At 36.0% G+C, this 25677-nt stretch overlaps 3 protein-coding genes and 1 pseudogene across 4 annotated transcripts; 2 read left to right on the top strand and 2 right to left on the bottom strand.

Moving 5' to 3' along the window:
• Positions 1-1102: 1102 nt before the first annotated feature.
• On the top strand, positions 1103-5561 carry LOC111314009 (protein ABC transporter 1, mitochondrial-like). Its single transcript, XM_022914957.2, has 8 exons — positions 1103-1765; positions 1861-2086; positions 2324-2476; positions 3050-3208; positions 3579-3738; positions 3991-4100; positions 4480-4596; positions 4917-5561. Exons 1-8 carry the CDS (start codon positions 1230-1232, stop codon positions 5307-5309), a joined length of 1854 nt encoding a protein of 617 aa, XP_022770692.2. The 5' UTR covers positions 1103-1229; the 3' UTR covers positions 5310-5561.
• A 696-nt stretch (positions 5562-6257) lies between these two features.
• LOC111314010 (pectin acetylesterase 6-like) lies at positions 6258-11069 on the top strand (annotated as a pseudogene). Its single transcript, XR_016332865.1, has 13 exons — positions 6258-6598; positions 6735-6817; positions 7037-7166; positions 7263-7336; positions 7773-7859; positions 7941-8065; positions 8163-8223; positions 8516-8569; positions 8672-8749; positions 9145-9250; positions 9360-9505; positions 9766-9869; positions 10800-11069. The product of XR_016332865.1 is annotated as a pectin acetylesterase 6-like (transcript).
• Positions 11070-12203: 1134 nt separating this feature from the next.
• On the bottom strand, positions 12204-13706 carry LOC111314012 (uncharacterized). Its single transcript, XM_022914961.2, has 2 exons — positions 12711-13706; positions 12204-12585 (listed from the first exon to the last, which is right to left on the bottom strand). The coding sequence occupies exons 1-2, from the start codon at positions 13489-13491 to the stop codon at positions 12500-12502; spliced, it is 867 nt and encodes a 288-aa protein (XP_022770696.2). The 5' UTR covers positions 13492-13706; the 3' UTR covers positions 12204-12499.
• Positions 13707-21913: 8207 nt separating this feature from the next.
• LOC111314015 (transcription factor MYB61-like) lies at positions 21914-24546 on the bottom strand. Its single transcript, XM_022914967.2, has 3 exons — positions 23718-24546; positions 23466-23595; positions 21914-23373 (listed from the first exon to the last, which is right to left on the bottom strand). The coding sequence occupies exons 1-3, from the start codon at positions 23848-23850 to the stop codon at positions 22263-22265; spliced, it is 1374 nt and encodes a 457-aa protein (XP_022770702.2). The 5' UTR covers positions 23851-24546; the 3' UTR covers positions 21914-22262.
• Between the last annotated feature and the right edge of the window lie 1131 nt (positions 24547-25677).

Genomic DNA, 25677 nt, shown 5'->3' on the forward strand with positions numbered 1-25677 from the left:
ATTCGGGGGCTCCAAGCTAGACTTTTTGCCCCTAGGGAACTCTGCATCAGTGGAAGGAAAATGAAGAACTGATGGAAATATTGATCAACCTATGTAAACTATACACTCATTACTTAAACTAAAGCCAACTCCTGGACGAGTGTCAAAGCATTGCCATACTCAAGTATGCTACAGCACTTGAGTTGATTCGCTAAAAGCAAAGCATATACTTATCTTACTGCTATTTGGTGTGCCCTTTATTCAGGCAACCCATCTCTGGTCCCAAGAGTTGTAATATCTTAGCAGATAAGGGCATAATCCAGGCAATGGTGCTAAAAAGGGAAAAAAAGAAAAAACAAATCAAAGAGAAAAAGAGTATATATCATGAATATTTGTGGGTTGTCATTGAAGCATATTCCTGCATTGTTGTGGAAGAGATGGGACATGAACCCCATGTTATGTAGATTTTGCAAATGTTGATTTTCTCTCAAATCCTTAGTTTTTTCATGTGATATTTGAAGAGTTTATATGCCACTCCTTTTTGTTAATGGTTAGTGGTTGACCAAAAAGTTAACCACAGGGCAATTGAACATATGAATGGCTACACAATTGTGGAGAGGGAAAAAAACTACTAGAAAGAATCCTTTGATCAGCTCTCCTCACCAAATTAGCACTAATACACATCATCATACATTAATCCTAACTGATTATTTTTAATCTTTTGGATTACTATTGGAATTCAAACCCAATAATTTCATCCTAGGATCGATTCCAATTATATTGAGCTAATTTGTATCCCATATGAAACTTTTAAGTAACAAAAAGTAGACCCTGAGACCAACAAAGTTCGAAATCAGTACTCTTCTTTTCCATCCATTTTCTTCAGGCCTCGGGCTAAGGCTAGCCCATGAAGACTGGAAATAAATGTCAAACATGTTTGGGCTGTTTGGGCCATTCCATCCTAAAACAAATAGCCACAAGCCAGCCTCCACGTCTCCAACCCTGCTTACTTCCCAATTTCATGGACATAAAAAAGCCCACGTTGCCCTAAAATGGTCGAACCCTCGGTTTAGGACATATCATTTTTCCATTCAAATTCAAACCCCACGCTCTCTTCGAGCTTACTGCCGTTTTTTTGTTTTGGCCAGAATGCTTTGCAAAGAGCACGAATGGAGTTTTTCACTAGATTAGGGATTAGGGAGCGCAACCTTTTTTGGAGAAAATAAATGATATTTTGAATTAAGCGCGCCATGAGTTCTTTGAATCAGCTGGGGAGGCTCGTGAATGGTCTCTCCTTAATCGCAAAAGAGATCGCCAAACGCTCCCAAACGATCGAGAGCGTCAAAAATGGCGATCTCGAAACCCTAATCGCTTCATCTGTCAAAAACGCTTTAGTCTCGGCTACGGACCTAGCGGGCCTAACTAAAGGGAAGGTCCGCGAGTTCTCCAAGCCCTGTCCCAACGAATCCGTCGTCTACTTCAACAGCAACAATGATGGGAGCCAGGCCAATGCAAATTCTTCCTCGAACGATGTCGCCCGGGCGAGCCCTAACCTTGATGAATCAATCAATTGCGGTAAAGGTGTTAGTAGTAATGATCAACCGGTTATTGAAGTGAAGGTTGGTAATGATGGATTAGGTACAGAAAGTGAGTCCAATTTGGACAATAAGCGCGATGTTGAAGGCGGCGAAGGCGCGGCAATGGCGGAAGAGGCGCCAGTAGCTGTGAAGAGACGGAGGCCAAGGGAAAGAAAAGTTCCTGCTACTCCATTTTCTAGAGCATTTGGGTAAGCTCTTTTTTAATGTTTTAGTTATGTGGCTATTGCAAAATTGTTCTATTATTTGCTATTTTGCTAACTAGTGCTTTTTATAACATCCAAAGCTTTGCTGCATTAGGAGCTGGTCTTGCTTGGGGAACAGTTCAGGAATCTGCCAAGAGGCTTGTTTATGGATCATCAAACACAAACGACAAGCAATCTGCAGTTTCACCGTTCTTGTCTGAAAAAAATGCAGAAAGATTGGCCCTTGCGTTATGTAGGATGCGTGGCGCAGCTCTTAAAATCGGGCAGATGTTGAGCATACAGGATGAATCCCTTGTTCCGGCTCCGGTATGCTAATTTATATTTTATGCTCTATATGTTAGAATGGTGTTTTATGAATGTAATTTAATAGTGGGATGCTTTGTTCATTTTAGAAGAGGTATTTTCATGGTTCTTTTCTTAGAATCAGTTAAGAAGATATGATGCAGGAGGTTATTGTTTATAATTTTTTTGACGAAGATTACTTTCCCTCAAGACTTTGTACAGTGGCTAAATCTTACATTTAACTTCTTTCATTTTCTTTAGATCTTGGCTGCTCTGGATATTGTGCGTCAAGGCGCAGATGTGATGCCAAGGGGCCAGCTCAATCAAGTTTTGGATGCTGAACTAGGCGCTGGTTGGTCTTCAAAGTTGACTAGCTTTGATTATGAACCCATGGCTGCTGCAAGTATAGGCCAGGTGAAGCAAAATGGCTGCATGTTTATTCCGTTGTGACACTGTCTAGGATTTTCCCTATATGTTAAGGTGGCGCACTAGCATATTTCTTTTTCTATTTCTTGCTTATTTTATTGATCATGCTACCAGGAGTCTTTATGTATACAAGCTTTTGATCTAGATTTGAGCATCTTAATATCAATTACTCATTATTATTTCTAGCATTGATGTTTTTTGGTCAGAATGGATCATTCTGTAAAGCTCTGGGATTTGTCTTCTTTTCAACATTCATTTTTAGTTTACTAGTGTTTTATGTGCTCATTTATTGCTTTGCACATTTAACTTGTCCCTGTCTGTTTAATGCCAGTTACTAGTGGTTTCCTTTTTGTATGCATGAAATTCGGTTCTTAATTTTTGCTTTCCTTACCTATTGATTTTTCTCTCCTTACCATGAACCACCTGTGTTTGATCATTTCAAAGTAAATATTATGCTCAATGAGGTGATTTGGATGAAACAACTGTCGTCCTGTTCCAATGTCCTTTTATATCATTTTAATGGTTACCTATCCTAAACTTATAGTTTGTGAATGATTGTAGGTTCACCGAGCTGTTACAAAAGATGGTATGGATGTAGCAATGAAAATTCAGTACCCTGGTGTGGCAGATAGCATTGAGAGTGATATTGAGAATGTAAAACTTCTGCTAGATTATACAAATCTAATTCCTAAAGGACTCTATCTTGACAGAGCAATGAAGGTATGTAGTTATGCATTTATGAACTTGCATTATTCAGTGTCTAAGTATTCTTATTTGACATACTAAGTGAATGGTTAGCCTTCCAAGCCAGTTTAATGATGGACGCATATAGATATAGTTGACAAAGCTATTTGGACCGCCCCAGCATATTACTAGAATATCTTTCTCCGATGACTGTTTGATCTTTCTAATGCACCTTTTTCCTGCTTCTAATGTGTACTCTTCCCATGCTTCAAAATGATTGCTTAGTCCTGTATTGGATGCTAGAGAATGTAAGTTAAGTTATTGGAGGATGTTGTCTGGGCTCCTGACAACTGAAGATTCTGTGTTCAGGAATTGGATGTTTATGTCGTCCCTTGAATTCTTGCAGGTTGCTAAAGAAGAATTATCTCGTGAATGTGACTATCAGTTGGAGGCGTCCAATCAGAAACGATTTCGTGATCTGCTATGTGGCCAAGAGGGATTTTATGTTCCACTTGTTGTGGATGATATTTCACACAAAAGAGTTTTAACAACAGAACTTGTTTCCGGTAATTATGTGGTCTTTTAGGTTTTTATTTTTCTTAAAGCATTAGGTATAGATAGTATGGTGCCATGTTCTCTAAGTATTAAAGGACAATTTGCAACTGTGTGAAAAGAAGATATTTTAACTGGAATTTCTGATAGATCAAGGTGCATAAATGTGATTCGGTACTCTAAAACAGTTTCCAGTTAACAAAGTTGATAGAATTATTTTGTGAGTTCTATTAGTTCAGTTTGAATATATTATTTACTTGCTATAGGAGTTCCAATCGACAAGGTTGCATTACTAAACCAGGGAACTCGTAATTATGTTGGGAGAAAGTTGCTGCAACTGACATTAATGGAGCTTTTTGTGTTCTGCTTCATGCAGGTGTGCGTTCTTTAATTTCTTTTTGCTTTTTTGGGAGGCTATTGTATTGTGTTTCTCTATCTTGCCTACTCTTTAGAAAGCATTTAAATTCCTGAAGATTATTTATGCTTTGCCATCTAAGGGTTAAGTTTACTTTTAAATATAATGAAATGTTTTGGTTTGTGTATTTCTCAAAATTTTATCTAAGCCTGAGGCAATCTATTCAAGAAGAAATTTGACTTTTCTTTTTAGAAAACTATGTAGATCTATGTTTTTTGCCCTTTCTCTTAGGTTGCTTCTTCATATTCTTTTAAACTTCTGCATTATTTCATTTTAGAAGTCTTGTTGAAGAAGTCATGTTCTTTCTTTTGTATTAAACATTGTGTTTGTTCTGATGCAGACTGACCCTAATTGGAGTAATTTCTTATATGATGAGGCCACCAAAACAATCAATCTCATTGACTTTGGAGCAGCTCGAGATTATCGTAAACGTTTTGTTGATGACTATTTGAGAATGGTCAGTTCCCTTCCAAAGTGCTTGTGGCATCAATTGTTTTTCTGCATGAATGGCACGATTTGCTGTTGCCATTTAAGCTGAAAAACCAACCATTCTTATGGGTTGGACCTTTATGGATATATTTTTCTCTTTTAGAGATTTCCTGCATAAACCTCTATTAACATAGTTTGATCTTTAAAGTGACTTAGCTTTTAGCTTATTAATGTTGCGAGATGTCTAACCTTGTGCTGCAATTATTTGTTGAACACTGTTGAATTTGGCATCTTCGGATCTGATTTTTCTACCATATGAACTGAAGGATTCCTTGTATATTTGACCAGGTTATGGCTTGCGCAAATAATGACAGAGAGGCAGTTATCGAGATGTCACAGAGACTCGGGTTCCTCACGGGGATGGAATCAGAGGTAATGCTGGAGGCTCATGTTCAGGCTGGTTTTGTTGTGGGATTGCCATTCTCAAAGCCCGGTGGCTATGACTTCCGATCAACTAATATTACTCAAAGCATTTCAAACCTCGGGGCAACAATGCTGAGGCACAGGCTTACACCACCTCCTGATGAGGCTTACAGTCTCCATCGGAAACTGTCAGGTGCTTTCTTGGCTTGCATTAAGCTGGGGGCTGTTGTACCGTGCAGAGAACTGTTACTGGAAATCTATGAGCACTATCATTTTGGTGAAGATGGCGAGATCTTATCAAGTGCTTCAGTATCTTGATGGGATTATTTCTTTTCTTGTTCCCTCCTTTTTGTTTCCAAATTTTGATTATTTTTTCACAAGTGTAATAATAATTTAGGGATGCAATTGGCCAAGTGCCCTTCCCATCAAAATATGAATTTGTAGCATATAATTGAAACAACGGAGCAGGAATTCAGCCCAAAATTTAGCTTTTTAGTTCTTCTTATATTCTAAAGCTAAAATCCTGCCAACTTAAGTTCATCAATAAACCCAGTTGGTTACATATTGAAATTTGATGATATTCCAATAGTAATTTTATTGGCAAATGACAGGAAAAAAAAAAGTAAAAAGAACAAACACACCCTTGTATCTCACCGTAGCCAAAAATGGGAATTCCCTGGCTTTGATCTTCTCGTCAATTTACAAGAAAGAATGATTAGTTGAATAAAATTTTCTTCTTTATTCATTTATCCAGAAAGAAATAAATAAACCCAATACTATAATGTTGGAAATATTCAAATAAAATTGAAGCGCAATTACTGGAAGGCGGATTATCCCCTTATTTAGGGCGTATGTCAAATGACTTCACGATCGTCATTCATAGCACCACACTATGTCGCAGTATGTGCTGTGTGGGCTGTGAGCTGGTGACAACTACACGAGCTATACCATGGTATGTGGGTCGGTGCTCGTATCCCAATACTAAATCAAGTAACAGACCCGTTTCAAACCAACAGGCACTTTTTTTTTAACAACAAACGAACATTCTCTTTCTTTTTTTATTTTGTAATTTAAAAAAACCACATTTACACACTCTCCTTTTTACTACTACTAATTGTTTTGTCTGCTTTGCCCACGTACCTGAATACATTTCATTTATCTCTTCCTTCCAATTCAAATCACAAAAATTTCAAAGGAAAGAAGATTGAATTGGAAGAAGGCAGACCCTTTAAAAGGGAAAAATGTTGGACGGCTGCGTTTGTTTCGCATAAATCAATTTCAGAAATTTATTTTCTGAAAAATGTTGATATTTTCCGGAAAAAGATAAAGGTTCCACTTTCACAGTCCTAGGCAGAAATAGGTTTCTTTTTGGTGGATAGGAGAGAAAAGACAGGAGAACAAAAAAAAAATGAAGGGGGTTTTGATATGGGTTTTGAGATTGTGGAGTGTAGTTGGTATCGGTTTGAGCCGATCTGAATCTTGGTTGGAAGAACTGAAAGCTAAAGAGAGTTTGCTTTCGTACTTGGAGAAAGATGCAGTGTCCTCTGATGCCAACTCTCTCATGGTTCCCCTCACTCTCATTCAAGGAGCTGCTTCGAAAGGAGCTGGTAATTTAGAAATAGATCATTTTAATTCTTGTATTTTAGGACTGCCCTGAAAGTCTGATTCTTGATTCATGTTGAGATGCTAAATTCTCATCTCTCTCTCTCTCTCTCTTTTTCCTTTTGATGCGTTCGGTCACAGTTTGTTTGGATGGGACGCCTCCTGGTTATCATCTGGATCGTGGGTTGACGTCAGGTGCAAACAGCTGGCTCATTCAATTGGAGGTTCGGTTAACAGACTTTGATAATGCATTTAATACTTTTTTAGCACTTTATGATTGTAATGAATATTGATTTTAATCCTTTTTGTCTTGGATTCTAAAGTCATTTCATGTTTCCTATGTCAAGATAGAACACTTTATCGGTTTCATTTACTCTTGATAGTTGATAATTTTCTATGTAGTTGATTTTAGTCACATTGCTGGATTTGATCTTTGTTTTTAGGGAGGTGGATGGTGTACTGACATTCGAACTTGTGTCTCCCGCAAAACTACTCGACGTGGTTCATCAAAATTTATGGAGAGGCAAATAAATTTCACTGGAATATTAAGCAATAAAGCTGAAGAAAATCCTGGTTTGTATAATTTTTAGTTCATTTTTTATTTTTGGACCAGTATTTATACAGCATTTATTCATAAAAATTTTGAATGTGACCTCTTGCGTCCTGCAGATTTCTACAACTGGAATAGAGTCAAGCTACGTTATTGTGATGGGGCATCTTTTGCTGGGGAGGCCCAGAATGAGGTTAGGAGAGTCCTTTTAACCCTTTACATTTCCCTGAACTGTTACTCATGACACGAATAGCCTATTCAGTGAAAGTGTTAGTCAAGTTTGCTTTACCTATATATTAATGGTCAAGTTTGATTTACTAAATGCTTATTTCGGATTCATCTACCCTTACGGCTACTATTATTTTCTCATTTTCCCTTCACTCTCTTCAATGATTTAAAACTGTTAGAAATTTACTTGATGTCGTATTGTAACCCTACTCTAAATAAACAAGTTTTTTTTGGGGGGGGAGGGGGGGTGTGGGGGAGGGGCTAAAAATAACATGTTTAGTTCTTTAAGACTAGACTCTGTTTTAGAACAGATTGTTTCTCTTCTCTAGGATATATTCTATAGAATTTTTACTTTCATTATCTGTTGAAGTATTTATGGTATTCAGTGATTTTACTTTCAGGCTAACCAACTTTATTTTAGAGGACAAAGGATCTGGTCAGCTGCTATGGAAGAATTAATGGCTAATGGAATGCAGAATGCTGAGCAGGTTTTGTATCTAGCATGTTTCATTTTAGTTTTCAATTTGGTTTTGGATATCTAATATATGTTAAAATTGATTGTGTTTTAGGCTCTTCTTTCCGGATGCTCAGCTGGGGGTCTAGCATCCATTCTTCATTGTGATGAATTTAAGTATTTATTTCCCAAAACAACCAAAGTGAAATGTCTGAGTGATGCAGGCCTGTTCCTTGATGCGTAATGAACTTTACTCCATTCCCTCCTTTTTGGTTAGAGTAGGTTCTCTTCAATTAAAAAAATATAATCTTAATTAATGGTTTTCATTATTATGCAGAACTAATGTGGCTGGTGGCCATACCTTAAGGGATATGTATGGTGGTGTGGTTACCTTACAGGTACTACTTATGCTCCTTTAGGTTTCTGTGGTGGTCAAAACTTAATTAATAAGTAAGGTTTCGTGTCTAAACGTCAGAAGGCCAAGTAAGTTTCACTTTTAGTTGCTTCATTGCTCTTGAGCTGAGGTCCCTGAGCTATATATTAATAGTTTGTTTCAGTAACCTTCTAAGATAAATCTTGGTCCTCAAGAAAGAAAAGCTAGTGCTGTTATGTGTAATCAACCTGTCATTGTCATGAAATCTTTTCTTATTGCTTTCTGCTCACTAAAATAAAATTTCTATGAAATCTTAGGGTGTGCAAAAGAATTTGCCAAATACTTGTACCAGTCAAACGGATCCAACTTCGGTAAATGTCTCTGCTTTCTTGATTGGCATTCATGTACTAGATTAGGCTAAGAGAGTAGATGTAACTCATTAGAAAACCCATAATTCTATCTTTCATTCGCAGTGCTTCTTCCCTCAAAACTTGATTGCAAATATCAAGACCCCTATGTTTCTTCTCAATGCAGCCTATGATGCATGGCAGGTAATATTCCTCTTTTTGCTACTTTCCTTCTTTTTCTTCTTTTCTCTTCCTCATCTTCTTTTCATTTCTTCTTTTTTTTTTTTTTCAAATGATAATCCATATGTCTACCCAGAAACATATCATAGACAAGAATTCATACTGCTAAACTTCAACACCTCCTCAAGGCAGTTGTCAACAGATTGAAACTTTGGGATTGCCTGGAGAGGTCATTGTTGGGTCCTGTCCTGCATTGGTTTATCTATGACAACAATTTTTGAACCTATATATATATATATATGTATGTATATTGAACCTTAATATGTATATATAGGCCTACTCGAAAAGATTGCCTTATCACTTAGATGACCTTTTTAACACCAAATAACTTGGATTAAATCTCTAATTTCTGTTTTCAGGTCCAAGAGAGTTTAATTCCATCATCTGCTGATCCTCACGGCTACTGGAATGATTGCAAAATGGATCGTTCTCATTGTAACTCATCACAGATGCAATTTCTGCAAGGTGATTTTCATGTTTGTTTTCTGTTATGTTTTGATTCAAATTTTTGTACTGTCAAATGGCAAATGAATTGCATGTGAATGTTCTTTTCTTCTTTCTTACGTTGAAGCAGACTTCAGGAATCAAATGCTCGATGCCGTAAATGTTTTCTCAATGTCCGATCAAAATGGTTTATTCATAAATTCTTGTTTTGCTCACTGCCAGTCAGAGAGACAGGATACATGGTATGAGAATGATTCTCCTCGTATTGGAAGCAAGGTATGTCCTATCTATGTTAAAGTTCTTGCAGCAGCTGCAGATAAATGTGATAAAAATTTCCATCTTCTGAATTTCCTAGAGAACTATACCTCATTTAGCACTTTATTTTTGCGGTGGAATTAACATAAAACTCCATAACTTAATTCCATACTTTATGCTCAAATGATTGCTAAGGCTTGAATATAAAGTTGCAAATAGATTCTCTGTCTGCATGTATGGTCAGAATTTATAAGAGTATCTTTTTCGTTATTGATATGCAGGCAATTGCAGTGTCTGTTGGAGACTGGTTCTTTGATCGAACAGCTGTTAAAGCTATTGACTGTCCTTACCCCTGTGACAATACCTGTCACGATCTTGTCTTCAAGTGAGTGAGAACTTCTCATTGACTGTCTGTTGATGCCTGTTTGGCTTCCATTTTATTCTTTTCACCAATTGCCATTTATGGAAACTGTTACATTCATATGTTGTGATAATAAAGTGATAAGCTATGGGATTTCTGGGTTATTCAAATCACAATGATTAGCATTATCATCTCTTTTTTTTTAATATCATTTATAAGCAATACAATGTCTCTAAAGACCTTTGATATCCTCATGCTCAAGCTGAGCAGAAAGATACAATACATTTTATATCTTTTATTTGAGATTTAAGGAGGCTAAACTCATGGAACCCTCACTATGCATACTTCTATTGCCAACCGCCACCTTCACATTATTTCTGTTTCATACTTTCTAATATATCCCTAGGACCACAAAGTATGCCCAGAATTTCCAAGAAAAAGTTTACCAAAAGTGGGACATAAAGGCTAATACTTGCAATTTTGTTGTTGTTATAGTGACATTTTTTAGTCAGAATCATAAAATTGCTATGGTAAAAATATTTTTGAGTAAATTAAGGTGGAATGGATACAGAATATAATGTCTATTTCCACACTGATGTTAGTTATTCAAGTTGAATTTCTCTATGCACCTTAGTTAAAAAATCAAGAGAGGAACCTTGTTAATCTGTCACTTCTATATCTTTAGGGATATATGTTTTTATACTTATAAATAAATCTAGAAAACAGTTGCCTGTGAGGCCTTGTTTAATGGTAAAAGGATGGGATTGATGACCTTGGAGGTCCTAGTTCAAATCCTCCCACCCCCATGTGGGTGAGTGCATTATTGTAATATATATATATATATATATATATAGATAGATAGCTTCTTGGCTTTCAGTATACCTTATGCACCCTTTTCTGGATTTCCTCTCTCCACGTCGACTGTTGGACTGAAATTACCATCTTCCTCTGCAGTGATGTTACTTCAACCATAACGATCTCTCGGTCCACAAGGTTGAAATTTTCTCTCCTAAATCTGCTTAGTGCCTTCTTGATCTCCTTAATATGTTCTAAATGCACCATGGAGTTTCAATTTGGCCAATGACTAATAATTATAACTTTAAAGTCCACATCCTAGCAGATATGGTGGATCTTTTGCTTGCTACCATTTCAAATCATTCATTCAAAGCACGTCTTTCGTAGCCACTGCATTTCTTTTCTAAAATTCTGTGGTTGCCACAGTTGATGCTGTGGAATGGTTTACCTGTACTCAATCATGTATGTATTAATGATAGCAAGGAAGTGAAGAAAATGAACACTGAGAAGGACATTTATTGGCATCTGCCACCAAATGGGATTGATCCCTTGATTTGCTGTATTTTGGTGTATCATGCAATTTTGAATCAAGTCTATTCCATATTTTTTTTTCAAGTGCTTTTACATTTATTTTGAATTGGTAGGATTTGAGATGTGTGAAACTAAGTAGGTGGGCTGTTTAAACAGCTTACCTGAATAACTGACTATTGTACGAGATTGCTTAATCCAGGCTGGAGGCTTGGTCATCAGTGGGATCTCATGGTAATAATTTCTTTTGGATTGAACTTCATCCAAAAGATAGTGTCTTCCTGATTTTCTTTGGCTGATATATTGCCGTTGTATGTATTAAGCTGCTACATTCTAACATTTGAGCTGTTAGATTTTAGGGCTTCATGCTGTCTCCCTAGTCCTTACCTTGCAAGTTTGGTTGTTATTTCCTGTTAGTTTAACTCTGTTTTGACATACAGTCGCTTATCCCGTTTAATGGTTAATTTAAGCAATGGAAGAAGAGTTCGTAACGTACGCAGGAGACTATGTAGTTTGAAATTCAGAAAGTATAGATTTTAAACAAGCCGAAACAAAGCTGTAGTTAGGCAGTTTTTGCAATATTTTGTGCTGTCCAGTTTTCCTCTAGGATGACTGTACTTATAGTTTTGTGCTTGAGGTGCTTTCTTAATTATTGAGAACCTGATTATTTTACTTTCTCCTAATAATGAACACATGACCAAGGCCTTCTTTTGTTGCTCTGGACATATAAACAATTAAATAAATCATTATTTTGGCGATTTGTGAATTCCGCTTGACTGCTTCCACCCTGGAACCAATACCAAGTTTCCCTGTCTATGTTTTAGGCTTTTGAGTGGGCGCTTATCGATTGGTTTCGTTTGAACAGAGGGTAATTAATAAAAATTCTTTCTGCAAAACAAAGTTTCCAATGCCATTTTTTGGGAACACACTGAAACAAATCTCAATCCGAATGCTGTTCCCGAAACTACCAAAATCATGATTGAAGACTATTGACAGAAAACTGATCAGCAAAGAATACGTGAACTGGAAATATGCTTTTAGCCGCAAGTCAGAAGTCAGAACGATCTGGCTCCTATTCCATCGTGTTATATTTACAAGCGGAAAGCTGTACATAACATGAGCAATCAAAAAAGGTGGCTAAATATATCTAATGCCAACCCCAACAGATAAAAAGGTCAAATAAACCTCTGGAAAAACTTCTTTTCTAGGAATCAAGATGAAGAAAGAAAAGCACCAAATCCGTCCCACCAAAGGGATTTCGACGGTGGAAAAAGAAAAATAAAACTGGGAACCAAAAATAGTAGTCGATGATTATAGTTGAGAGTAGATTGTCAGCTGCAATGCCTAGATGTAGATGCAAGTGCCACTGCTTGTGCCCACACCTTGAGCCGAGCTTTGACATCTCTCGGGTCATCACCTAAATTACAGAGTAAACAAAGCCCTTTATATTAAGTAAACAATCGTGAATGACCAACAATCAGGCAGAAAAAAAGGGGTCCAAATTAAAGGTAATTCAGAGAGGCTGGCAATATTTTGACTAACCAGGGCTGGAGATACGCCAGTTGGCTATGGGAGAATTGCCACCGCTACTAGTATTATCAAGAGTGGAACCTGACAGGGAAACCCGACTCGGCATCTCTAACATACGCTCATGTTCCAACTCGAACCCCAGATCCCTACACGCCTTCACTTCCTCCAAGTCCATACACAGCGATCTCTTCCCTCCTTTTGGCCTGGTGATCACCACCACACCCGCACTACCCCCTTCACTCTCCCCGCTAAAACTTCCACTATAATTGCTATATCCCGCCAATAAATCCCCATCTTTCTTTTTGCTGCTACTTTTACTTTCCTTATCTGCCCATCTTTCCCTTATAATCCTCCTCTTCCTCAAATTCTTGCTCCCTTTTGGCCTACCAAAACTACCGTTTTGAGCTTCATTTTCACTAGCATAATCTTTGACCACACCCATCAACTGGTGAGACAACTCCCCGGTTCCGTTTCTGCGATGAGGTGGGATGGCAGGAAGAGAGTAACAGCTAGGTTCTTTGTCAGAGTCCGATGACAATTCAAGCAATTCTTTGCCAGAGAACTCTTCATCAACATCTGCATCAAAGCTTTCAATTAACAATCTCGACATGTACATCCCTATTTGATCATCCTCATCTTCGTTCGTGTACATGGAACTAGTACACATGGAAAGCCTAGACAAGCTATGTGTATGAGCCAGAAGGTCATGATCATGATCAAACACAACATCAATATCATCATACTCATCTTCTTGCATAGAAGAAACAACCGTCATACTTTCATCTGATGCCATCTTTTTCTTCTTTTCTTCTTCCTGTGATTTTGCAACTCAGAAAAGAGAATGAAACCAAAAGAGTGAAGAAGATTAAAGAGTTTTTCTTATCGAAGTGATTATTGATTAGCGAGAGAGAAAACAGAAAGTGCGGCTGCACTTAATAACAAGCTGTGGCGTTTGGGCTTAACGTGAATCATTCATTCGTTTCTCATTTCATGATAAGGTAAAAGTGTAAACCCAAATCTCTCCTCCAACGACCGTATTTATAGCAAAATTTTCAAACCATTAATTCCAGATATGACAATTTTAGTCCTCGCTTTATATTCACTTCCTTTTCAGCTCCCTTGTGGTTGTTGAGAAACAGGGGTGAGATTGTAATTTTGATCTTAAATCAGTTCAATAAGAAGATTCGAACATCTCGGGATCCTTTTGAATAGTTAAAAATGGATTAAGATATATCCACACACGGCAAACATCGAGACAAATGACGTAGAGAATAGGCTGAACAAGGGAGTGTCCCACAGACACCACTCAGATCGACAAGTAGCTTCAGACAAACTTCCCTTGCTGCTAACGACAGTTACACTCTCTGATCCGTCGCTGGGTCACGACTCACTAGGTGTCTACAAGGAAACAAAGATTGAGACCTGCCCGCACGATTACCCAAAATCTAGCCCAGTTTCGGAACATTTTACTGTGTCGTTGTTTTTTTTTTTGCTTCCTTCTCTTGTTTCACGTCCGTTCGATGTTCTACGGTGTTCAACAAACAGTAAATCACTAAAACAGTACGTTTTTGGCTATGTAGGAATGATTTGATTTCTTCTTAAATGTGGGAATGTCCCGATTCGAACTGTATACCTTGCTCATAAGTTGTTCAAACCATATATCTTCATTTACTATATTAGTTTCCAGTTATGATTAAGCAAGTCAAGTTCAACTTTTTGTCCTTGAATGGACGTTCACACTTTGTTTCACAGTGTGTTTCCCGCGTATGCTGTTCTTCTAAATGTTGTAATAATCTTACATCATAGTTTAACTATGACTTTGGTGGCATTTTAATGTCAAGTTTTCTAGAATTCCTAAAGAGATTAGAGGCTGACACATGCTTGTATACCACAATAATCACTTTATCTTATGAACTCTGAGTTTTTTTTTTTTTTTTTTTTGGATGTCAAGTGTATTTCTTAAATTAAAATTTATATAAATAATATCTATATATGAAAAATATTCCTTAAGTGGGTTAGTTGTCGACAAGTGTCTCCTATTAAATAATGATTCTTTTATCTTTTTTATATTCTATAATAATTCTTTTATTCTTAAAAAATTAATTTAAAATATAAATAATAAAACAATTTTGACAAGTGTTTAATATTGGACAATGACTATTTTATCCCTTTCATATTATATAGTGATCATTTTATCTTTAATAAAAAAATTAAATACTATAAACATTAAAAAAAATAAAATATCCTGAAATTAAAAAAAAAAAAAGGCCCGTAAGATCAATATCACAACTAATAAGGTCCAAAAGTTTCACATCTAAGTAACGTTTGACTCTTTAGTTTACGATATAACTAGATAGATAAATAAATAAATATTTAAAAATATTATAAAAATATATATTAATAGATATCGATAGTTGTCCGATCGTATTCAAACAATAATATTCCCGAGGAAAGTGCACCTAAAATCAAATAATTCGAGCTGACTTTCATGAAAATTTTACTTTTTTTTTTTTTTTTTTTGTATGTTGCGATTACATCAAAACGCAGTTTCATTTTTAGCTAAAAATGATAATAAAAAAAATACACAATTCACATAGGAGAAAAATCATAAATTCGAGTTAAATAATAAAAATTTAAATATTTTCTACCCAATTTATTTTGTATATGAATTAAATTTATCAAATTATTAATTTGTAAAAAGAGTAAGATTAAAAAATAATAAATTAATTAAATAATAAAAATAATCATTTAAAAAATAAAACGCAACAGTTTTTTAATAATCAAACAATTAAATAATAAATTATTTAAAATATTATTTTAATAAAAATTATATTTATTTAACTCATTTGATCATTTGATTATTTTTATAAAAAATATTATAATTAATAAATAAAATGTCTATATTTTTTCCAATTATTTTAGTTATTTGAAATCAAAATTTATTTAATAAAATTAAAAAAAAAACTTAAACGACCGCACACTAATACTAATAAATAATCAAGTAAAAAGAATAACGGAAATTTTTAAAAAAATTGGGGTTATCCAAACATTATCCACATTGTAAAACTTTTATGGATCACTAGTTTATTACAAACTCAAAGTCCCAAATTGCCCTCCGAGAGGGTCTCATGGCTAAGAAGGCGTTGATCCCATGGAACACAGTAAGGGATAATTTGGGTAATGGAATAAGCTTATTTGTGGGGTACTTGGCAGCATCAGGCCCACGAGGTTGTATTTTTATTTGAAGATGATTGAAGATAATGTATGCTACCGCGTTTAAAGGGCCAGATGTCCGCTTTTTTCATCCTTACTAGCTTCAAAACGACAAATCTCCCCTCCCCCCCCCCGCCCAACGGTGGATTTTCCAAACAAAACCTTAGGGGCCCACTATGGGGTCCACCCTGTCCACACCCATAACTTGCCAAATAGTATCCCCATCATGGACCCAACGCATCACTTCTGAGTTCTGCAACAGCATGAGCTGTTGCTTTTCCTTTATCTTTTCTTTTTCTTTTCATTTTCATTTAATATTTAATTATTTCTTTTAGCCACGCTTTAAAATTTTTTATTAATAATAATGTTTAGTTAATTCCGCGGAACGGAGAATGTTTACCAGAGCCGCTCACCGACCGTCAATCCTCTGACTAGTGCCTTTTCCTCTTTTTATTTTTTATTTATATTTTGTTTTTAAGCCAGCTTTGTTGATTTCAACGGTAAAAGGATGGCTGATATGGTGCTGATAGTGACTGTGATGCTTACACGTGTTAAATAGAGCAATTAAAAACATATTTTTTTATTTCTGCCATAGAATAGAATAAAGGCCGACGTGGATGATCGATGATCAAGAGACGTGAGGTGATGAGCATTCATCAGATTTTGTGCGGATAGGATCTAGCCTAGGAGGAGTGAACGCCATTTTGTTGTTTTTGCTCTATGTGAGCCTAATGGCCTCCATGAATTTGATGGCTCATTGCTCAGTTTATTGGTGGATTAGATTGTGGCTTCACTTATCAAATATTCATATAATATAAAAATTAGTCAAAGGTTTTTTTTTTTTTTTAAATTTAGGATAAATTTTTTTAATATAATTAGAATTTGAACACCCATTATGTAGAAGAAAAAAAGTGACTTAAAAAAATAAAACTTGATAAAAATTTTAAAATCTAAAATACGTAATTGTTTCTAATATTTTTATTTTATTTAAGTCTTAAGTGATTTTATTAATTGAATTGATATTCGGTTAACTCATGATATTAATTTAATAATGTATTTTAATATAAATAAAGATATATGAAATAATGAAGCTTATTACAATGATCATATGCAAATCTTCTTGGATCCTTATTTTCTTATTCCACATCAAATCTAACGAAAGAATATGATGATGAAACGTTGAATTACTTTAAAAAAAAAAAAACTTATAGAAAGATAAATTAGAGGATGGGTGATGTTCCAATCTTTTACTTACTGTTAGCTTAAGAATCTCAATTATTCACAGAATAATTCTCTTTTTTTCGGACTTTTTTTTTTTCTTAAATTCCTTTTTGGAAGGACTAATAAGGGGGAAGATAACTTCCCTTCTAGAGGATTTTCAGAATAAAAAAATAAAATTTCCCTGTTAGAGCAGACCAGGAACAATGTTTTCTGTATATAAGGGCGGAAAAGAGGGAGGAATTTTGCCTACATTAGAAGTGAAACGAGTGACTTGACGTAATGTTCGGATAGGTAGGCAAGGCATTTTCTTCAATGGTTTTATTCCGTCTGTTTTCCTTTCTCTGGTGGAAAGAAATACATTTGAAACAATTAATTATCAATACGAGGCTAACGTCATCTTCGGCAATTTATTTATAAATTTGAATAAAAAAACAAGAAATTGAAATTGCAAATAAGTTGGATATTCACATATTGCAAAGACCACTGCTGCAATTCTAAACCATATTACGTTATTACTTGCCGACAATGGATTGATAGCGATAGGCAGTGGGCTCCAAAGCCCTGGGGAGAAAACATTGTTTGGTTAAGGAGGAGAGTCCATTGACGAATATCTATTAATTATTTTTGGTTGATATGGAAAAACTTGACCAAGATTTTCTTCCCCAAGAACCCATGTGATACTGTGTTGTTCATTTCTAAATTAATTTTCTTGGGCCCCCGAGGGGTGGGGAAAGGTAATGTATCAGAATGGTAAAAGGGTGGTGGAATCTAGAATTTGGAATGTGTTATGATTCAACAAATCTTTTCAGTGACGAAAATAACAGCTTTGTCTAGTTAATTGTAAACGGGCTATAATTCCTAACGAGAAACCAAGTCTTGATGTAAATTTAAAGTAGTCACTGTTCGTGTGTGTGTTTTTCATTTGGCCAATGAAATCAATTGCTTAGTGTGGTTTGTGAGAAACAATGCTAACAAAGGGGGTTAAAAATACAGAAGATCAGGGAGAGGTTCAAGAATGATGGAAAAGTCAAGGTCCATGTCACGTGTTCAAGGGGCCCTGGAAAAGAAAACTTTGAGTTAAATTGATGAGTGACGGGAGTAGGTAGAGAGAGTTCTATGTTTCGAGCCGAAAGGGGGAAGAAGATCGTTAGATTTTAAGGTTTGCTTGATAAAAAAAAAGGTTTGCTTGGTAGCTATTTTTTATTTTATAATTTAATCATTAAATTAAAGTTTTCTGTTTTTATTTTTTTCATCATCTGTATCAATCGAAGTTTAAAAGTTACTTGGCAATGTATTGTAGCCTTTCTAAAAGTTTATGTTATATTATAAAACAATAAATATCCTAAGGTTTTTCAATTGTAAAAATTATGAATGGGCGATATATTTTAGCATGTTTCTCCTCATTTGATTCGTTTAAATGCTGTTGGCAGCGTGGACCTGACCTTCACCCATAATTGGTCCAGCTGTTGAGAAAGCTGAGCCAATTACAATTAAAGAATAAATTCTGACTCGAGCTTTGGGAGATGGAGGTAGCCCAATTAGATGAGCCTAGTCCAAAGCTGAATCAACAAAATGCTGCAAGCTCTTGTTACAAAATGTTGCCAACTTGCCATCCCTTCCTATATTTTGTGGAGTATGGAATCGGCCAACTTCAGTTCATGAGAATTCCCAGCTTACTAGGAATGCATTTATTATAGGCCCAGCAAGCTTTGTAGGGCCAACTTGAAGGGCTTAGGAAAGGCCCATCATTGTCTTATTTTGCAGGAAAGCATTTGGATTTTGGACCCTTGCAGAGGCTTCGTCTACGGATGGTTCCTCTGTAAATAGGTTCATGAGCTATTGTATTTTTTTTTCCACTCTTAAAAATCTTTTGAAGTCTACAACTGATTTAAAGACGCATCACATGAAGTCTACATCTACGTCCAAGTTCTCCGATCACCCTCGACGTCCTCTGTTCCACTCCATAACACAACTTTAGCTTATATTGCCAATTAGAACCTTTATTCCCAATATCATGTTACCAACTAAAGGGAGCTCTAGTAATTTTTGTGGAGTGCGCACCTATGCATCAAATGTGGTGAAGAAGATTTTAATAATATTATGAAACAGCAAGTGTAAATGATAAGTTAAATTAAGAAAATAAGATGGTTTTGTTGAGTTTTTTCATATTACTTAGGGACCGACCGTATTGTTTTTTTAGGTTGATCCGGCCTATTGCTCGTTCCTTATACCTATTTCGCTTTAGGAGTTGATTTATAGGCACAGCCTTTATAACTTTAAGATATATTCATGGATTTCTTAACTGCCGCAGTTTCTGTTTTATTAATAGTTTAGCACATTTTGTTGTTACTATGGGTCCTCTTTCCCCTACTTTTACTATCAAAGCAATTAATTGATAGTGTCGAACGAAAACCCAAGCTATTTGTAGATTGTGGTCAACGTTATTGGTTTAAGAATAAATGTCAAAAATTGCAAGTCGCTTTTCTCATATGTCATCATTTTTCATCTTTCATCTCGCAAATTTTCAAAGTGGGTCTGGTTATAGTTTGGTGGTGTTTCCTTTCTCAAAAGTAGTTTCAAGTTTTCTATAGCTAAAGCTAACAGATCAAGATAATATAGAATATTTTTAACTCATCAATCCATGTAAAACTATTTCATGGAAGTTAATCATGCTTACAAGCAAGCACAGGTCAAGCACTCACGCCATAGTTCCACGCACCGATGACCACCAATGTCCTAAATCGTTACAGTAGCTAGAGGCTGGAGTATCATCCCACTACTTTGCTATGTTATTGGGTTTCAGCGAGTGAAGTTGGGCTCGGCTTGACAATGAAACTTGACAGTTCTTTCACAATACCTCAGATTTTTGCAAGTCCCATAATTAGATAAACTTTAAAATTCATCGGTTATTGATAAAAATTAATTACGTTATCAATAATAATAAGTTCCTTAATTTATTTCTGCTGAAGGAACATGATTGATAATAAAGATTTTATTCTTTGATTTATGTTTGAAAATTGATTGGCTGTTTTCATTGCTTGGGGTTTAAGGTACACAGATTTGTTACAATTAATTAGTGCCTTCCTAACTTAGTGAGCGAGGATTAATGCTTATTTTATTGTTGACAACGATATCAAAACCTATTTTAAATTCAACATGAGGATTTGATTTTTATATTCTAACTAACTGGCACTAAAATAATCTTGAAAACTTTCACCCTTTGTAGGCAGTGATTACTTTTGTATTTTGGTGAATATGGTCAAGCAATGTCGTGATTGCAATTCTTAAACTTGAATGCATGAAAAACAAGTTCAAAGTTTTCAAGAGTACTCACCAAAGCAAACAGTAGAGTCTAAGTAAAATAAGGTGTCGATTAGTCGGGCTTGTGATTATTTGCTTTAAAAAACAGGGCTGAAAAACTTGTTTCCTGATAACATATACCATTGGCGGCAGGCATCATGGCTTGGGTTTATGTCGTGCCTGTGAACAAGAAAGATGCCCCCTGTGACTCACCCTAACCAGAATTATTGCAGTGGGTCCTTTAAGACAGCTTGGCTTTCAGATGCTTTCAGTTCTCAATGTAAATAAATAATAGTTGTACAATTGAATTGTTTAATGACAGTACATTTGGGTTAAGCTCATTATCTCCAAACTGACATAGATTATATATATATATATATATTCGCATTTTCTTTCATCTTTCCTTGTCCAAACCACATTGGATTTCGAACCATTTAGTCTTAGGTTCCAGAACAAACCAAAAAAAAGAAACTAGTGATTGGACCATAAATGCCCTGTTCTCTTATGAGAGCAGCAAAAAGAGGGTAAATGTTCGACAGTCGAAGATCAAAGGTTCGAACACTTGCGATAGTAATAAACCAAATAAAAAGTTGAAAGTATTCAATGCAAGATGTTGCCAAGTGGATGGTGTCAGATTTATTCGCCATATCAATATTCATTTCTTTTTTGCATTCACTGCACGATTGACTTCTGTCCATCCCTTGAACCGGAAGTTTCATGCTTTATCAAGTGTTTCTTAAGATAATGTTGGTGTCTTAAAAGTAGCTACAGGACAGTACCAGTTATATGGCCCTTATTAGATTGAGAGTCACTTTCCCCCATGTACGGAATAGAAAGTAAATAACTCTCAATTTGTTTCCTGGCGTTTTTTTTCCTTTTCTTTTTTTCTTACCTGAGCATGAAGTGGCATAAGTCATTATTAAATCCTATATGTCATTATTTAAAAAAGAAGGAAAATTTGGGCTCATGCTCTTATTGGTGTTTGGGTGTATGTGTGAGCGTGCGTGTGTGCCCGCCTGGGGGAAAAGAAAATGAGAGCGCAAGGCGAGTGGTGGGGGAAAGGGAGGGGTGGGGATTCAGTAACTCCTTTTGAGTCTTGAAAATCAAGCAATTGAAAATTTTGAGTGATGGATTCATTTACTAAAAATCAACTAAAATTGAAGGGAAGGAAAAAAAGTGATAATGCTGTTGTAGAAGCGATTACGATTGCTTTGTGTCCTCTAGACAGTGATAGACAACCAATTTTTGAGTGTTGGAACTGGAAAAAAAAAAGTGTTGATGACATAAGTTTCATGTATTTTTCAATTATTATCCTAACAAGGAGATGGCACAGTCTAAAGGAGATACTTGAATAGATTGTATGTAACTTAATGTCTGCTCCATAGTTTCTGTTTCACTTTTTTTTTTTTTTCGATTTGAAAAGTAAGTCGTGCTTAAAGTGGTTTGACTATTAACAAAAGAGTGCTTGGAAACCCCATGGATGAATAACAAATATTCTTTTTTTTTCTTTTATCAACAATTGTTTACAGAGAGAATTGCAACATTCCAATGCACAAATATGGCCATATGCAACGAGGCAAAGAAGAGTAAAAGACAATAAAACAAGCCTTATTTTGCAGTTTCTACCCCACACACACACAAAAAGATGGAAAAAGCTAACAACAATTGTTTTGCTCACAAATAGTCCAAAAGCAGAGATGATAAATTTTTGTATCAGACCTATATACACGAGAATGAAGAAAAAAGAAAAAAACTGTGGGTACACACCTGATATGAGAATGGCATTTGTTCAAGTCCCCCAAGAAGATGGGACCCTTCATAGATGCAAAGCTAAATATTTCCATAAGCTGCCGTAAGTCTCTGGATATCCTTAGCATACGTATCAGAATTTTGTAAAGGTTCTTGTTGCTGCTGTTGATTATGAGGCCACATACAGTTTGATGAACTATTATTATTAGTCAGGAAATGTGTTTCTGATTTTATCTCGATATTGTATAAGGATTGTGGAGTTTGATTTTGCAAAGCAGCCGCCATTAATAATGGGTTATTGAGATATTCTGGCCACTTGATTTCTTCTGCTTGGCTTTCCATTAGATGAATTGGAGCTTCTTTCTCCGGTGTGCTACAATCTGCCAATCCCCAAGAGAAACTATTATTCTCATAGAAGGAACTGTTGCTTTGTAGCTCAGTCCTGCTGCCGCTGTTACTGTTATTAGCGGACGCAACCGTTTCCCAATAGCGGGATCCATTAACAGTAAACGAGGCCATTGAAGGACTATCAGAGGAAACGGTGACAGATTGCTTGAAGCCCATAGGAGCAGAGAGAAATGAACTTGTCAAGGGGGGAAGAAGGGTAGACATCGAAGTTGAAGAAAATTCAGAATTGATATCGAAAGCTTTGCTCGTTTGGGTGAACCAGAGAGTAGGGTTTGAGGTAGATGAGAGCCTTGCATTGGATGCATAGTTCAATTGCTGAATTGGAAGAAGACCCACCAAATCAGAAGGATGGCCGTTGGTTGTTGTGCTTTCATGGTGAGTGGTTGAGAATCTATCCAGAAAAAAATCTTTGCTGGCTGTAGATGTTATCAAATTGCGGTTGTTGCTACTGTTATTGCTGCTGTTCATCGTCTTGGAGCTGGAAGATCCTTCCATTTCCAATTGGTAACCTTGTGCAGTAACCGATGTTGGTCTTTGTTCATGTAAAGCTGCTCCAGGTTTAACATTGTCGGCGTTGAGGTTTAATTCACTAGATGCCCCGGAAACCATATCCATGCTATTTGTCGGTTGACACTTGTCTTCTCCATTTTCAACCTCTGAGAGCGGTTTGTGCGTGACAGGGTCAATGCCCCTCTGCCTAAGCTTCTTCTTTAAGCAAGAATTCCATAGATTTTTAATTTCATTGTCGGTTCTTCCTGGCAATTGTGCAGCGATTTGGGACCACCTGAGGAAGCCACAGAACGCAAAGATTGTTTACAGAATTCTGTATAAAATCCAAAAACAAGAAAAAAAAAAGTTACGAGAAAGAAAGAATACCTATTCCCCAAAGCTGCATGAAGTTCAACTATGAGGTTCTCTTCTTCTTGAGAGAATGTGCCTCTCTTTAAATCAGGCCGTAAGTAGTTAATCCACCTTAATCTGCAGCTTTTTCCACACCTCTGCAGACCTGCCAATTTGTCATATTTTGGAAACAATTCATGAATACTCTGCCATTTAATTTCGTGAAGGCCTGATGATTTAAAAAAGAAACTAACATGAAAAAGGAAGTTAAAAGTTGCTTAAAATTACCAGCTTGTTTAGGGACAGAGCTCCAGCAACCATGACCGTACTTTGTAATATGCCTCAAGAGCTTCTCATCTTCTTCAGGAGACCAAAGACCTTTCCTCAGCTTCTGCTTGTAGCAACAAGAGTGCCTCCCCATTTTGAGACAGATCAAATTACAATGAGGAAGGGACCTTTCCTAAAACAGCAACTTTGCTGAATCCTAGGTGAAATTGTCAGCAATGAGCAGGGCTGGTTTTGAACAGTGCCTTTGGAATGCTTTGGAAAAAAAAAAAAAAAAAAGCTATAGAGAGAGAGAAAGAGAGGGTTTTGATATAGGGAGGCTAGAAATTGAAGTAGCAGCTGAGAAAGGGAATTGAATTAATATAAGAGGAGGCTCTCCAGAAAGAAAAGTCGCATTCATTAAGGTGTTATAGTTTCTCTCTCTCTCGACCCACCTCCTCTTCCTTTTTTTTTTTTGTTCTCTAGTTTTTCCTCTTTATTTCTACTTTTTTTCATTTCTTCTCCTCATATTGACTAAGGGTGGAGATGAGTTAATAATAGTCTGAGTTGCATGTGTCTCATCAAGGTCTGAGAATTAATGTCTTCAGCAGGGGTGGTGGGACATTTTTCCAGATATTATATTGAGAGGAAAACAGATGTTTCATTATAACCCATGCTTTTAACTTCATCAGTGAATTGCCAAACCAGGAAAACGCCACACCTATTCCAAATGGTAAATTTAAGTCAATGGAGACCGACAGTAACTCTCTTTACACTAGGCAAAAGAATTTCCCATAGTGGTTTTTGGACTTCTGTTTACCTCTTAAAATCCCAATTCAAAAGCATCCCCAACAACAAGATCAAGATGGAAGAAAAAATATAACAGAAAGTTCTCCTCCTCTACAGGAAAAAAAAGGTTCTATATTAAGTATCTCTTTGCTTATGCACAAGCACAACAACTTTTTGTGTCACAAAGGAAACAGAGTCTACTCCCTTCTTTTACTCTATGAGCTTTTTGGGCAATTCTCCAAATCATGATCACTTTGAAAAGTTTCATCATTAAGTGGAAAGAAGAAAATTTTTTGTTCATGTTCTGAAAATTAAGAATGTCTTTCCTGTTTGTGATGAATTCCACTCAGTGTTAAAATTTGCTTTACTCCACAAATAATTTCCACTTTGAGATTTAAGACTTATTCACATTTTTCCCCTTTTTTTTCCTCTAATTGATTGAAGATGGGAATGTTTTCTTCACACGTAAATGACCAAATTTGAGAAACAGATTAAAACTGCTGTCTTCATATATTTACATACGTTGAAGGTGACTACGTAGTTTGTATTTATCAGATCAGCCAACACATTCCACGAAAATCTGTTGTTTCTTATTTTTAGTAACACAAACTGCAACGGGCAAAACTAAACCCTTCAGGTTTACCACAGCCCAAAATTTATTACAATTCGGAACTATAATTAAAATCTTTTAATAGAGACTTTGGTAAACAACCCCATTTGGACCAAACCACTACTACCAGGCCACCCCCACCCCCCTCCCCAGCATTTTGTACAAATATCTGACCTTTCTGCATAACCCTTTCTCCAATCACTATTCACATGACAGATTTTGCTGTATTCTGAAAAAGTGAGGTTCATTCATAATGATTTTCCAAGATTCCAATGTCCTAGCTTCTCAGTTCATACTTCATATATTCGTTGACAAAAAATAGTATTTTTTTTTAACTTTGAGGCAGCTGATCATCATGAACCTATAGAGGACGAGAATAGCTTTTTCTTGGTCTAATGGTGGAGGTGCAAAACAGAAGGTTAAAGGTATACTAGACGCTACAATAACTTTTGGGACCAAAGAAGCTGTCTATATCAAATTAGTCATGAATCTAAATCCCGCAGCAAGGTTGGACTTTTCAAGATTCATAAGGGGAATTCATCAGAAATGCTGCATTAAACTTGGTTTATGGCATGTTCCTTTCGG

Source organism: Durio zibethinus, chromosome 23 (genome assembly GCF_047325235.1).
Source record: "Durio zibethinus cultivar Kanyao isolate XHJ-2024 chromosome 23, ASM4732523v1, whole genome shotgun sequence".
Taxonomy (NCBI): domain Eukaryota; kingdom Viridiplantae; phylum Streptophyta; class Magnoliopsida; order Malvales; family Malvaceae; genus Durio; species Durio zibethinus.